Here is a 14,624-nt window from a genome sequence, read left to right as displayed (position 1 = left end):
GTCATCTGACCCCTCCCGTCCAGGGAAGTTGCAGTGGGGAGGGGCTGGGGTGGCTACCTAAGGACGTGTGGCCTTGGGGAATGAACTAGGTATTGTGTACAGGGTACAGGGAGCAGCTGAGCAAGTCATCACTTTTCCTTCTGCATGTATTGCAGTCAACTCTGTTGTCCATGGTGGAACAAGGGGTTAAAGAATAATAGGTAAAGCATTTCCTTTTACTGTGTGCTGTCTCAGGATCCTGATTTCTAAGTGGTCCCAAGTTACTGACTTGATCATCATCTTCCTTATCACTTTCCTATCAGTTAAGAATATGAAGGGGGACCCCCCAAAATCAGAATTTATTTATAAAAAACTGCATATATATGCTTACATGTTTATACTTCAGTCACCTTCAAAGTACTCTCCATCTGATGCAATGCACCCGTTGAGACTTTCCACCGCTCAAAATAATTTTGAACTCATTGATTTTGATGCATTTTAGTGCTTCTGCCATTTCTTGTTTCACCTCTTCCACATCTGCAAAACATTTCCTTTTGAGGATTTTTTTAATCAGGGAAACAAAAAAAACATTGCTCAGAGCAAGATCTGGTGAATAGGGACAGTGAGGCATGGGGGTTATACCGTTTTTTGGTCAAAAACTGCTGAACACTTGGCATGGTGTGGGCAGGTGTGCTCAGAAATCACCCATCACAGCATGGGCAAATGTGTTGAAAGAGTCTTCAAAAAAAATTCAGTGGAGCTGAACACAGCCTCTCACAACACCAGCTGGTACACTGATACAGACGGGTTCCTAGAACACTCGCTCACCTAGTTGGAGAAGCTTGTACTACAAGAAGCCCCCCCCCTCACCCCCTGCCTCTGAAGATAATTCTGTTTTAGGGGGGTTCCCCCCTTGTAGTCTGGTGTATTAGCTCTCATATAGTATGTAGTATTTCCTACGAGGCTACAAGTTTCAAAAGGTTAGGGACCCTATTGTATGGGTCCCTATCGTCACTGTATCCATATCACTTAGCATACAATAGGTATTTAATGACCATTTGTCAAATAAATCATACTTCTTTCCTAATAGGGAGACCTAATTTTTCAGGGCATGTTAGCACCCAACATTCAGTCCAGAAAAAGTTGCTACCAGAAGTGAAGTAGTGACGCAGTGCAGGAATGGAACAGTGCTGCAGTGGGTGGCTAACTTACAGTGTATAATCTAAATACATGTTAATTAAATTAAATGCTGTACCTACAATGTACAAAGACTTCCAGGAGAAATAAAGATGAATCAGACAGTGCACCCTTAAGGAGAAAATGTGTGTACAATGTTACTTAAAAAGAAGAGATAAAGCATGTATTTAAAGAGCTATAGTAAAAAGTGGAGCATAGTAATCTCAAAGAGGGGCTCAGTGGTGTGGAGCGATGAAGAAAGTCTGCAGAGGAAGAAGCTGCTGGACACTGGAGAACAGAAGTAAGAGAGTAAGTTAGGGTCAAGGCTCGAAGCACCTTGACTGCCGTTCTTAGGGCACGGAGTGATGACGTTAAAGGTGATCACGGGATTTGGTTAAGGAGCCCAGGAGCGTCTGTGTCCCGTCTTGTCCTGGCCATATTTCTTTCCAGCGAGGCCATCAAGACAGCGCACCAAATGTGCCCGAGGCACAGTTTATTAACATGTGAGTTTACGTTTTGAACCTCTCAGTGTTCTGTGTTCAACTGCACTAAACATGTGGGTAGAAACTCAAGGATACTTCCTATCTCCCCTAAACCCAATCTTGGGGTCTTACCATCTCAGTTGTGTTGGTATTCTCTGAATTTTAGGATGCTTTGGCATTTTAGGAGCCTTGCTGGCAGGGAAGGGACTGCCCCTCCCAGCGCTAACTCAATTCCTGGAGTTAGTGGGCTGCGTGCCTGGAAGTGTGCCTTTCATATGTAAATCAACCAATTCAAAAGCCTTATTCCCCAACCTTCTCCTTTTATCTAACTCTTCCACACAAAGTCAGTATTTCCCTGGCCCTAAACTGCTTCAGGGCCAGCTACTGGACAACTGGGACCACTTGGATGGCCCAGAGCCCACTTGGAATTACTTAAACTATCCGATCCTAAACTTGCTCTAAGGTGCCAACTCTGCCTGACTCATTCCTTCCGGAGTAAACTACAGTCAAGACTCTGTGCCAGGCTTCCCGTGCCCCTTCTACCTCCCCATGAGGCCCTGCATACCCCCTTCCCTCAGGAACTACCAGTAATAAACTCTTCTTTCAAAGGCAGTTGCCTCTGTACCTGTCACCTTACCTTACCTGATTGAAAGAAAATCACAGGTACATTTTAAGACACTTACCTTCTGGCCAGCCACATTGTTTAGAAAAGTGTTTCTCCAACTATCTGTGGTGAAGGACCAGTTTCTATTTTCCCCGACTTTTCATGAGCTGATACTACTGTAAAATAAAATAACAATGAATTTTTAGAAAAATTATCACATTCTTGGATGTTGTGACCATCTACTTGTAAGAGTTTCTAAATGCTTCTCCCCACCTTTCGACTTGTCTCATTGCAGACCAGTAGCAGGTCTTTTACTCAGCACTCTTCTATGACTCAGACTAGGAGAGCTGGTTCAGAGGCGTGAATCAGTGCGGGTGTCCAAATATAAATGTGAGAAGAGGGTCCCAGCTGGCATGGCTCACTCGGTTGGGCATTGTCCCACAAAGTGAAAGGTCACCAGTTCAATTCCCTGTCAGGGCACATGCCTGGGTTGCAGGTTCTGTCCCCATTTGTGGCGTGTATGAAAGACAGCCAGTTGACATTTCTCTTTCACGTTGATGTTTTCTCTCTCACATCAATGTTTCCTTCCCTCTCCTTCTCCCTCCCTTCCCCTCTCTCTAAGATAAAAAATTTTAAAATAATAATAACAATAATTTTAAAAAATAAAATAAATGTGAGAAGAGGAATAGCAAGCAGTAAGTTGGAGGAGGCCTTGATCCCTTTACTAATCCAACAACACGGAGGAAGGAAGTGTAAGAACTGGCCACGTGTATGTGCCCTTTTAACACACAGTGACACCATCCACTCATGAATGAGACCTTGTGAACATACACTCTGGAATCTGACCAATGCAGCTTCCCTTCTCTGGTTCAGGGTTGGGACAAAGGAGCAAAACAAATCAGAGTGATTAGGCAAGTTGTCAGAAATATTGCATGTGGTGTATATTTAACAGTGATGTTTATTATCAAATAATTTATGGTTTAGTTTTCTTGATTTGGCCCCCACTGATCAAATTCATTTATCATCTCAGGGATTTGTGAGTTGCTTTGAGCCACGGCAGGAAAAGACTATATAACAAGGGAAATACATATGAGAGCAGAGTATGATGGAACTAGAAATATCCTAAGAAAATGTACCCATTGAGCCACAGGGCTATAGAAAGAGATTGGAACTGGAAGCATTTTGAGTCTAGAACTAGAAATGGAGTTGTAGGTAACAAAAAGATAATGGGCAGAAATATTAGAGGAGCCCTACAGCCCTTCCAAAATTATCATCAAAAATATTATTTTATATATTTTTTATCGTCTTTATTGTTTTTCAAGTACAGTCGTCTCCATTTTCCTTCCACCACTTTCCCCCTTTAGCTTCGTCCATGGGTCCTTTATACATGTTCCTTGACAAGCCTTTCCCTTCTTTTGCCTGTTATCTCCCTGCTCCTTCCCCTCTGGTTACTGTCAGATCGTTCTTAATTTCAGTGTCTCTGGTTATATTTTGCTTGCTTATTTTTTTTGTTGGTTAGGTCCACTTATAGGCGAGATCATATGGTATTTGTCTTTCACCATCTGGCTTACTTCACTTAGCATGATGCTTTCCATGATGCTGTGGCGAAGGGTAGGAGCTCCTTCTTTCTTTCTGCTGCATAGAATTCCATTGGGTAAATGTACCATAGTTTTTTGATCCATTCATTTACTGATGGGCACTTAGGTTGCTTCCAGCACTTGGCTATTGTAAATTGTGCTGCTATGAACATTGGGATGCATACGTTCTTTGGAATTAGTGTTTCAGGATTCTTAGGGTATAATCCTAGCAGTGGAATTGCTGGGTCAAAAGGCAGTTCCATTTTTAGTTTTTTGAGGAAATTTCATACTGTTTTCCACAGTGGCTGCACCAGTCTGCATTCCCACCAACAGTGCACTAGGGTTCCCTTTTCTCCACAACCTCTCCAGCATTAAATTGTTGATTTGTTTATGATAGCCATTCTGACCTGTGTGAAGTGGCATCTCACTGTGGTTTTCATTTGCATCTCTCTGATGGCTAGTGATACTGAACATCCTTTCACATGTCTCTGAGCCCTCTGTGTATCCTCCTAGGAGAACTGTCTATTCTGGTCCTTTGCCCATTTGTAATTGGGCTGTTTGTCTTCCTCGAGTGGAGTTGTGTGAGTTCTTTAAATATTTTGGAGATCAAACCCTTGTCTGAGATATCATTGGCAAGTATATTTTCCCATAGTGTTGGTTCTCTTTTCATTTGGCTGATATTTTCTTTAGCCGTGCAGAAGTTTTTTAATTTGATGAAGTCCCATTTGGTTATTCTTTCCTTTATGTCCCTTGCTCTAGGGGACATACCAGTGAAAATATTGCTGTGTGGAATATCTGAGATTTTTCCTGCCTATGTTTTCCTCTAGGACTATTATGGTATCATGACTTACATTTAAGTCTTTAATCCATTTGAGTTTATTTTTGTGTATGGTTTAAGTTGGTGGTTGAGTTTTCATTTTTTTGCATGTAGCTGTATTCAGAAAACTACACAACACTGAAGAAAAAAATTAAGGAAGACACAAATAAATGGAAGCATATGCGATGCTCATAGATTGGAAGAATTAACATCATCAAAATGTCCATACTACCCAAAGCAATTTATAGATTCAATGCAATCCCTATTAAAATACTAATGACTTATTTCACAGAAATAGAACAAACATTTCAGAAAGTTATGTGGAACCATAAATGACCCCAAATAGCTACAGCAATTCTGAGAAAGAAAAACAAAGTAGGCGAATCACCATACCTGACATCAAGCTATATTACCACAGTAATCAAAACAGTCTGGTATGGCATAAGAACAGACACATAGATCAAAAGTTTATTTTAAAAGGTTTATTTAACACTTATATGCACTGTATTGGTGGAGACCCAGCCCACAAAGAACTTTCAAAGTGGAATCACTTACAAGAAGGTAAAGGCCTAAAGTCTAAGGCAAAAATCTCATATAGTTAAAAATTATGTTGAGCATTCCTTCAAAGTCGTAATTGGGCAAAACCAAATATCTCAGGGAAGCAAGGAGGGTGTCCAAAGTCAGTTGTTTGTCCAGTTCTTTCTCTTAAAGCAGTAGTCCTCAAGTGAGGTGCAATTCCTTGGGACACCTGAAGGCTTTCCAAGCACAGTTAGCTTTAAGAACCCTGATTCCTAGATGTTTAATTTACTTATTCCTATGCCCAAGGTTAGCACTGGGTCCCAAAGTCACACCAGTTTTTTCCACTTCCCTCTTCATGATCATCTCCTCCCACTTTATCGAAGGAAAGCATGTACCCCTCTGTCATCCCAATGCTTATGTAGTGCATGACCCTAAGGAATAAAGATCTTTGGGGTCGCCCTGGCTGGCGTAGCTCAGTGGATTGAGCGCGAGCTGCAAACCAAAGCATTGCAGGTTCGATTCCCAGTCAGGGCACATGTCTGGCTTACCGGCCAAGGCCCCCAGCAACCGCACATTGATGTTTCTCTCTCTCTCTCTTTCTCTCTCTTTCTTCCTCCCTTCCCTCTCTAAAAATAAATAAATAAAATCTTTAAAAAAATCTTTGGGGTCAGTTGGACATTGGACGATTGGGAATATTAATGTCTACAAAGTTTCCTTTAATACAGGTAATGTAAATCCATTGTAAGACTTTCTGGCTTTACCTCTTACACTCTTAAATGTGAAATGAAGTTATAGTCAAGGATATTGAGATGCTTTAAGTTCAGGAGTTAGATGGTTATCGTTGGGATACATATTAATACATTTATAAAATGAAAAATGAGGTCATTTTTAATTTCAGGTTTTATTTTATTTTTTTAAGCTTTTATTTATTCATTTTTAGACAGAGAGGAAGGGAGGGAGAAAGAAAGGCAGGGAAACATCAAAGTATGTTTGCCTCTCACATGCCCCCCATACTGGGGACTTGGCCTGCAACCCAGGCATGTGCCCTGACTAGGAATTGAACTGATGACTCTTTGGTTCGCAGGCTGGTGCTCAATCCACTGAGCCACACCAGCCAGGGCTATTTATTTATTATTTATTTTTTATTGCTCAATTACAGTTGTCCTCATTTTTCCCCCATTACTCTCCCTTGCCCTATCTGAGGACATACTTTTTCCTTTGAAAATATGCATAAGTCTGATTTGGCCAGTTGCTTTTGTAGTGAGGTCATTAGACATTCTCATAAGTTAAATGAGCCAAATCTGTGGCTTTGTAGTTTTGATGAAAATATCTTTAAAGCATGTGATAAGATAAACTCACTTTATTAAAAAATTTGTTAGCATAGATATATAGAAATTAGCAATATTTTGATTATTCTAACCTTTTCTGTTGGGTTAAATAAAGTGACTTTTAAGTAAAAGAGTAACCTCTATAAGAGTAACCCATATAATATTAGTAAATAATAAATAAAGCCTTTTTTATATCCATAGAAATCAAGACATGGAATAATTCTGATATCTAGGTAATAAATCTTTTGACAAGTTGGGTGGTTTTCAGTTCTTTGCTTTCAACAAAATTGAAAAGAGGACCTAATGCTGGTAGCTTACTAAGTGACTTTGGCATATAATTTGGCAGAAGTTCAAAGAATTGAGTGACATTACTATAACAAAATTCTTCTGTTTCAAGGCACTGTTTACATTAATGAGGTTTCTCAGTGCTTGAAAATCAAATATTTAAAAGGGGGCAGGGAAATCGATGTTGAGCCATGTGTCATTCTAATAATAAGTAATACTATCTACAAATATTTAAACACCAAAAACACCAATTGAAAGAAAAATCTCATCCATCTCATTGAGATACATTTTAATAAGTTTTTAAGTTTAGTAATTACTTATTAAACGTATACTATATTTGTATATCTTTTTTTAAAAGATGTTATTTATTTACTTCTAGAGAGAGGAATGGAGGGAGAAAGGGAGAGAAACATCAATGTGTGGTTGCCTCTCACATGCCCCCTACTGGGGACCTGGCCTGAAACCCAGGCATGTGCCCTGACTGGGAATCCAACCAGCGACCCTTTGGTTTACAGGCTGGCACTCAATCCATTGAGCCATGCCAGCCAGGGCTATATTTGTATATCTTGATCAATTATATTAATAAGAATAATAAAAACTCAATTCAGCAGTGGGCTTTTTTAACTTCTTAGACACTCATTACAGGAAAATTTAAACATTTAAAAGTACGGTTTATATTTTTTTGCAGAAAAGTATTCAGGGGTAATCAATAAAATACATTGAAGTATAAAATATATGTTAGCATGAAATTCTCTAGGGAATGTGTACTGCCAGTATGAGTTGAAGGAAAAAGAAATGAGGAAAAATTTCTAAGTGGTAAAGAAGAGATTTATTTAAATACGTCAGTGCTGAGGATTACAGAACTTACAAATATTAAACTTTTGGTGAAAAATTTTATGTTGAACAAATGGCAAGTGATACCCATTTTTAAATTCTTTCCTTTTTGCCAAGTGTGGCATGGAGTAAATTAAAGGCACACTGCTTGTGAGCCCATAGTGTGAAAAATAGACACACAGATGTGTCTCTCAGTACTTTGACTGTATAGAACATGAGACAAAAGCATCGTTTCAGTGCTTGAGTGAACAATGAGTCAAATTGTTGAGTGGTTAACTGGTCAGAAACAGGCATATCTCGTGGGAATGGGACAAGGAGAAGTGAGTAATAATGGGTGTTGAGCGGCAGAAGCAATTCTGCATCCCGAGTGCTTTCTGAAAACACTTGTGCTCTGACAACAAATGAAAGGATGGGACCAGGCTGGGGAAGTTTGCAGCCTTTGCTCAGGCTCTAAGGGGTCAGCTTCCCGTTTCATAACCTGCCAATCTCTCTCTCTTTTTCTACAGTCACTACTCAGCATTCCAGGCTCCCCATTCCTATCTCGCCACAACAGCAAGAGCAGCATCTTCAGCTTCAGGGGGCCCGGGCGGTTCCGGGACCCGGGCTCGGAGAACGAGTTTGCAGACGACGAGCACAGCACAGTGGAGGAGAGCGAGGGCCGCCGCGACTCGCTGTTCATCCCGATCCGGGCCCGCGAGCGCCGCAGCAGCTACAGCGGCTACAGCGGCTACAGCCAGGGCAGCCGCTCCTCCCGCATCTTCCCCAGCCTGCGGCGCAGTGTGAAGCGCAACAGCACAGTGGACTGCAACGGCGTGGTGTCCCTCATCGGAGGCCCCGGCACGCACATCGGCGGGCGTCTCTTGCCAGAGGTGAAAATAGATAAGGCAGCTACCAGTGACAGTGTAAGGAAGTAAACATATAGACCAAGGCTAGGCATGGCAGTCTCCCTGCTCCCTTCCTCTCCCTGTCCCTCTCCTTCCACATGTTCTCTCCTGTGCTCTGCTTCCCCAGCTCCCCACCCGGCCCCACTCTTCTTTCTTACCCCGCCCCAGGCCGGTTCTGTTTTCTCCCTCCTGGTTGGTTTCCATTTCTGTCTTCAGTCCTCACCCCTCCCCCATTATTCTCCTTTTCCCCTTTTACTTTATTCCTTGTTCCATTTTCCCCATCCTTCTTTGTTTTGGACTCTTCTCCTTCCTTCAGTAACTCCTTTTATTTTACGTCTTCCTCTTTCCATTTTGGAAGTTTCTATCTGCCTGTTTCCCGCCTCCCCTCCCCCACCTGCACTGACTGAATGCCTCTGGCCTGCGGGTCCTGCCCACATGGAATGAGAAGCATCGTGCCACCACCACCAGTGACCAAGTCTGAGCGGGTTTGGAACTCCCCTTGCTTCTCCCGTCCACGTCCTCTCTCCTAGGGAAACAGCTTGGAATTTAAAGCTCCTATCTTTCTATTTTAGAAAGTAATACAGTTTTGAATAATTTTCCAAGGCTCCTCTGCAAGAATGAGGTGTGATTTTTCCAAAGAGGAATGCGCATGCGTGATACAGAGGGTGGGAGACGGACACCAGGGAGAGCCCGGCCAGGAGAGGTTAAGGGAAACACTGCAAAAGTGGGCCTGGACGGCAAAGGGATTGAAATGGAAATAAACTGAAGGAGGGAGAAATAGGAGGTTGGGGCCGGAACACGTGGTGTACGGGGGAGGAAGGAAAAGGGAAGCAAAAGATGAATTTTAAATGTAATCAAATGTCAGGCTCTAAAGGAGTTGAATATAATAGCTGCACGAAAATCTCTTGTCTAGGTGTTTGGAGAATGGCCTCCCTCTTTGGGAAAACCATCTCCTAACATTTCTTTAAATTCTAAGCTGTTCATACCTTTTTCCTGGTTTTAAATTCTTCTAATCTCAATGATCCTAATCCTTCCTACCTCTTAATTCCTTAACTTTCCTCAGTTCCTCCTTAGCTGGTGTAAATTCCTTGAGATAGCATGTCAGTCTGTTCTGTTCTAACTCTTTGGGTTCCTCTAACACAGCATGAAGATAGCCAATCCTTTAATTAGCATGATGCATGTGTGGAGGAAAACTGGACAGTCATGGGTGGAATTATTCAGAATCACCTGTTTTTAGCATTTTAGGGCAGTTGTTGACTGTATAGATAAAAATTCAAAAGACAGTTAAGATGTATTTGAGGTTGTCTTTTCTTTCCCTGCCTTTTCATTTATTTGTTAAATATTTTATTTAGTTATTTTAGAGAGAGGGGAAGGGAAGAAGAAAGTGAGGGAGAGAAACATCAATGTGTGGTTGCCTGTCACGTGCTCCCTGCTAGGGACCTCGCCTGCAACCCAGGCCTGTGCTCTGACTGGGAATTGAACCAGCGACCCTTGGGTTCGCAGGCTGGCATTCAGTCCACTGAGCCACACCAGCCAGGGCCCCTACCTTTTTATTTAAAAACAAATTACTTCCCCCCTTACATTTGTATAGCTCTTTACAAGCTGCAAATTACTTTTACATGTGTAATTTAATTTTTTCTGAATAAAAATTCCATAAGGCTAACAAAATGGACATAGATTATTATTCCTCTTTTTTAGATGGGGAAGCAGGCTCAGAGAATTTGTGCTCCTCGAGGTCACACAGCTCATCACTGATGGATCCAGAATCTTGCACCTTTCAGAAACCTTAGTCTTCTGTTTTTCAGTTCATTTTAATGTCCTCTCTGCATAGCCACATGGCCATTGCTCTTCTGGAGACCTGTTTATGGAAGATCAACAGTAATAGGGACAATAATAACAAACTGGTTACACAGTGCCCCCCAAACCAGATAATCAGTCAAAATAAATGTTATAGATGATTATCTTTAAATGTAATTTGTATTTGATTTTCACTAATTCTATGTCTAGAGGTCAATTTTGGACTCCACAATTAGATAGATAATTATATTCCCTGAAAAAATGGGAAATAATATCAAGAAGAATGAGGGGTGGGTCAGAGTGGAGAGTTCAGGTGGGGCAATTCAAATGCTGAAAGCCAACCTGAATATTAATTCCTGGCAGTTTTTAAAAATATTTAAGCTCAGTAATACATCTTGTTTTTCCTTTGAAGAGAAGGTATTAGAAAAGGAGTTCAGGAAAGAGCTTGAGCGTCTGCTTACATCAGATGAGCAGGTTTGGGGGTTTGTTTTTGGTTTTTTAGCAGCCTCTGTTGTACTGTGTGGGAGAAAAATTTGAGAGGCAGTTGAACAGATGGTTGTGGAATGTGAGGCTTTCTGCACTGCCTTATATTGTAAACGCAGAGCCTTTGCCTTTGGGGCTTTTTTTTTTTTTTTTTTTTTTTTTGAGCCTACACACTCAACACCCTGTAAGCATATAAGAAATCCTTTGCAGTGGTCCCAAGTGTTGATGGTGACAGATTTCAGGATTCCCAAGGTCAGGAGGTCAGATCCCAAAGCGGCAGGAAGATGGGGTAGGCAGGACTATATCATTCCCAAGGACTTCATAATTAGGAAAAAAAAACTATTGTGTTAGAAGACATAGACAACTTCCTAGTTGTTAATAATGTGAATAAATACCTAATTTATATTAATAAGCCAAGTTGAGAAAACAAAAACAGAATACGTATAGTTTGTATGGTATACCAGATCTCCAAGAAGACAAACTGCATGTAGGAAAAAGATGACTGACTAAAGTTAACAGTCGTTGCCTTTGGGAGGGGACTTTTGCTGACTTTTTTCTTCTTACACTTTTCTGTTCTTTCCAGTTTTCCACAGTAGGTATAATCATTATAGCTACCATACATTGAGTTCTTAATACACTCGGCTAAGTACTTTACATGCATGATCTCATTTAATTCTTATAACCACCCTATTCAGTAGGTGTTTTATCCTATTAACAGATGAGACTCAGAGACTCATCTCTGAGACCTAGTGACTTGAGGAAATGAAACCAAGAAAACTTGCCAAAGAAAATTTCCTGATTAAATATTAACTCCTTTTGAGATGTGGGAAAAACAGTCATTTATCTTAGAAGAAAACAATATGTTACAATGTTACATACAGTCCAGGCCAGATGAGGCACTAATACCATTTTGGGCTGGGATATAGCGATCCTTACTGCGGAAACGTTATGGGCGTGTCTGCAGCTACGGATCAACTTGTCTTTGTCTGAACCCTTCCAGTTCCATACTCACGCTTTGTGCATTGGTGCAGTGGCCACTGCTGCAGGAGTTTACAGGCTGGTCTCACACAGTCTTAATGATCAGGCGGTGCCACATCTATGTTTTAAGAAATTAAGAAATATAATATTCCCTATGAAAAAAAGACATCTGGACCTCACTTCACCAGAGTCTCATCAAAAATTGTGTCACATCTTCATTAGTTATTCAGTTGTGATTGAGTAGTGTTTTTTTTTTTTTCGGATAGTTTGGGAATTTCTACAAAGGCTTTTTAGTTTAACATAGGATGAGGAGACTTCCCATGTCTTCAACTCTTAGCTGGAAAAATAGGTGAGAATTTTTAAAAGGTTCTTCACTCATTAAGAAGGCAAATGCTACTAACAACCCACAAATCACACATAATTCAGAAAGTATGACATATTAGCTTACAGATCAATAAGCATTATCTCATTGAATGCTCACAGCCCCAACCCTGTGAGACAGATTTTATAGTTGTCTGCATTTTACTGTGGAGGAAGCAAGGCTTAGAAAATAGTTGGTTTCCCAGTAAGCAGTGGAGTTAGGATTTGAGTCCAGGTGATCTAACTGCAGGGTATTAACCATTAATTATTATGCTGTACTAACTCTAAATCCCAAGTTCTTTACTTTTTTTTTTTCTTATCCTCACCTGAGGACATGCTTAGAGGGGAAGGGAGGGAGAGAGAGGGAGAGAAACATCGATTGGTTGCCGCTTGCATGCGCTCTGACTGGGGACCGAACCTGCAAACCAGGCATGTGTCCTGATGGGGTTGGAACCCGTGACCTTTTGGTCCATGGGACGATGCTTTAGCCAACTGAGCCACACTGGCCAGGGCTTTCCTTTACTTACACACATGATCCTGGGAAATTAACCTCTAAGCTCATTTCCATATCTGTAATAAGAAGATAAAAGGACCTTTGTTATAGGGCCATTATGAAAATTAAATGTAATAACATATATAAAATGTGAGACATATTATTGGGCCCATTCTAGGTATTTACATTCTTGGTATCCAGTTTCTATTTTTTTTCCTATAATTTTTTGGACTTTTTAGCCCCAAGAAGCAGACAGTGGGATTTCAGCTGAATTGCTTGACTTGGAGAGAGTAGGGCTTCTCCTGAGATTCCAGGTACCCTTTGTCTGAGAAGGAGAAAATATTGTACAGTTATTTTAAAGAAAAAACAGTACAAAATTTTGAAAAACACTTGAATAGAGATAAATGGCTAGATTCCAAGGTCACTTCCAAAATGCTCTAAATTTCAACTCCACGAAAGGTGACTGGACTAAATGGTAGATTCCCATTACGCATTTCCTTGTGAAAGCAATTTACGATCAATAGCAAGTTGAGCTTTCTTGGCAGATCTGTGGAAACACGGGCAGACTCTGCCATCTGCAGTGGTTGCGGAGTATCTCTTTGAGGACAGCTACAATTGAGGAGGATGGAAATCAGTGACTAAATGTTCTAATGAATCTTGCATCAGAGAAATGGAACAAGTATACACTAGGTTTAACTTTCAAAGAACAAGGTTAAAGTTGTTGATTTCTTCCTCTGTTGATAGTTTTGTACCAAGCTTCCTTAGAGGCTAAATTTTTAAAAGGCAGCATCTCCTGACTTTTAAAAAGTTATTCATTCTCCTCTTCCTTCCCCAGCAAATGGAACAAAGAAGAAAATATATACACTTCCATTTACCAAAAAGAAAACCTGAAAAGATGGGGAAGGGAGGATGGGAAAGTGTGTGTGATCTTTCCTCTGGTCCTTTTGGGCCCCATCCTAAGTGAAGGCATCAGGCAGCTGAGCCAATAGCAGGATCCCGAGCAGATTCTCCAGGGAAGGTGGCTGTGAAGCTGCTTTACACAGGCTAGTGTCTGCTGCAGGTTTTCTTCCTTCAGTTGGCTATAGTCTGCCACAAGAAACAATAGTCAGCATTGCTGGTGGGAATGTAAAATGCTACAGCCACTTCGGAAAACAGTTTGGCAGTTACTCCAGAAAAATTAAACATAGAGTTACCATATGACCCAGCGATTCTACTCTTAGAGATATACCCAGGAAAATTGAAAACAGGTGTTTACACAAAAACTTGTTGACAAATATTTATAAAATTATTATTCATAATAGCCAAACAGTGGAAACAACCCAAGTGCCCACCAACTGATGAATAGATAAACAAAATGTGATACAGTTCTACAATGGGATATGGCTCAGCCATAGAAAGAATGATAGGTGCTACAACACGGGTGAACCTTGAAAAACATTGTGCTGAATGAAAGAAGCCAGGAACAAAAGGCCACATATAACATGATCTCATCTATATGAAATGATGAGAAGAGGCAAATCCATGGAGACAGAAAGCAGATGACTGGTTGCGAGGGGCAGGAGAGGGGGGAGTGGGATTGACTGCTAACAGGTACCGTATTTCTCTTGGGTTTGATGGAAATGTTCTGAAATTAGATTATAGTGATAGTTGTACAACATTGTAAATACACTAAAAGCCCCTGAATTGTACACTTCAAAGTGGTTAAAATGGTGAATTTTGTGTTATGTGCATTTTATCTTGAATTTTTAAGTTGAAAGAAAGAATAAAAAGAAAGAAACAATATTCAAGTACCTAGACTTTCAGTCCCAACTTTCAAAACCTCACCTGGGTAGGAAGGAGTTCCAGAACATACCCACCCATATTGGTATTCTGTGTACCCTGATTTTAACAGATTTGATTTTCTTAGTGTAGATATATTTTTCTCTGGATGTTCCCTTAACCACCACTTCCCCTTGCTTAGCACTTTCATGTAATGTTTTTTTAAGCCCTTTTAGTTTTTGTCCTCTTAAGCAATTAACGGTGATGAGT

General features: G+C 40.7%; 1 protein-coding gene across 7 annotated transcripts in view; it reads left to right on the top strand.

Annotated features, from left to right (window-relative positions):
• SCN8A (sodium voltage-gated channel alpha subunit 8) overlaps positions 1-14,624 on the top strand; it is a 217,663-nt gene that overhangs the window by 140,661 nt on the left and 62,378 nt on the right. For all 7 annotated transcript variants that reach the window (XM_036019004.1, XM_036019007.1, XM_036019006.1 and 4 more), the window contains one exon: positions 8,108-8,470. In XM_036019004.1, the coding sequence (XP_035874897.1) occupies positions 8,108-8,470 (363 nt within the window). The remainder of the gene's footprint in view (positions 1-8,107; positions 8,471-14,624) is intronic.

This window comes from Phyllostomus discolor, chromosome 2 (genome assembly GCF_004126475.2).
Source record: "Phyllostomus discolor isolate MPI-MPIP mPhyDis1 chromosome 2, mPhyDis1.pri.v3, whole genome shotgun sequence".
Taxonomy (NCBI): Eukaryota; Metazoa; Chordata; class Mammalia; order Chiroptera; family Phyllostomidae; genus Phyllostomus; species Phyllostomus discolor.
The sequence above is the reverse complement of the archived record's forward strand: the minus strand, read 5'-3'. Positions and strand labels throughout refer to the sequence as shown.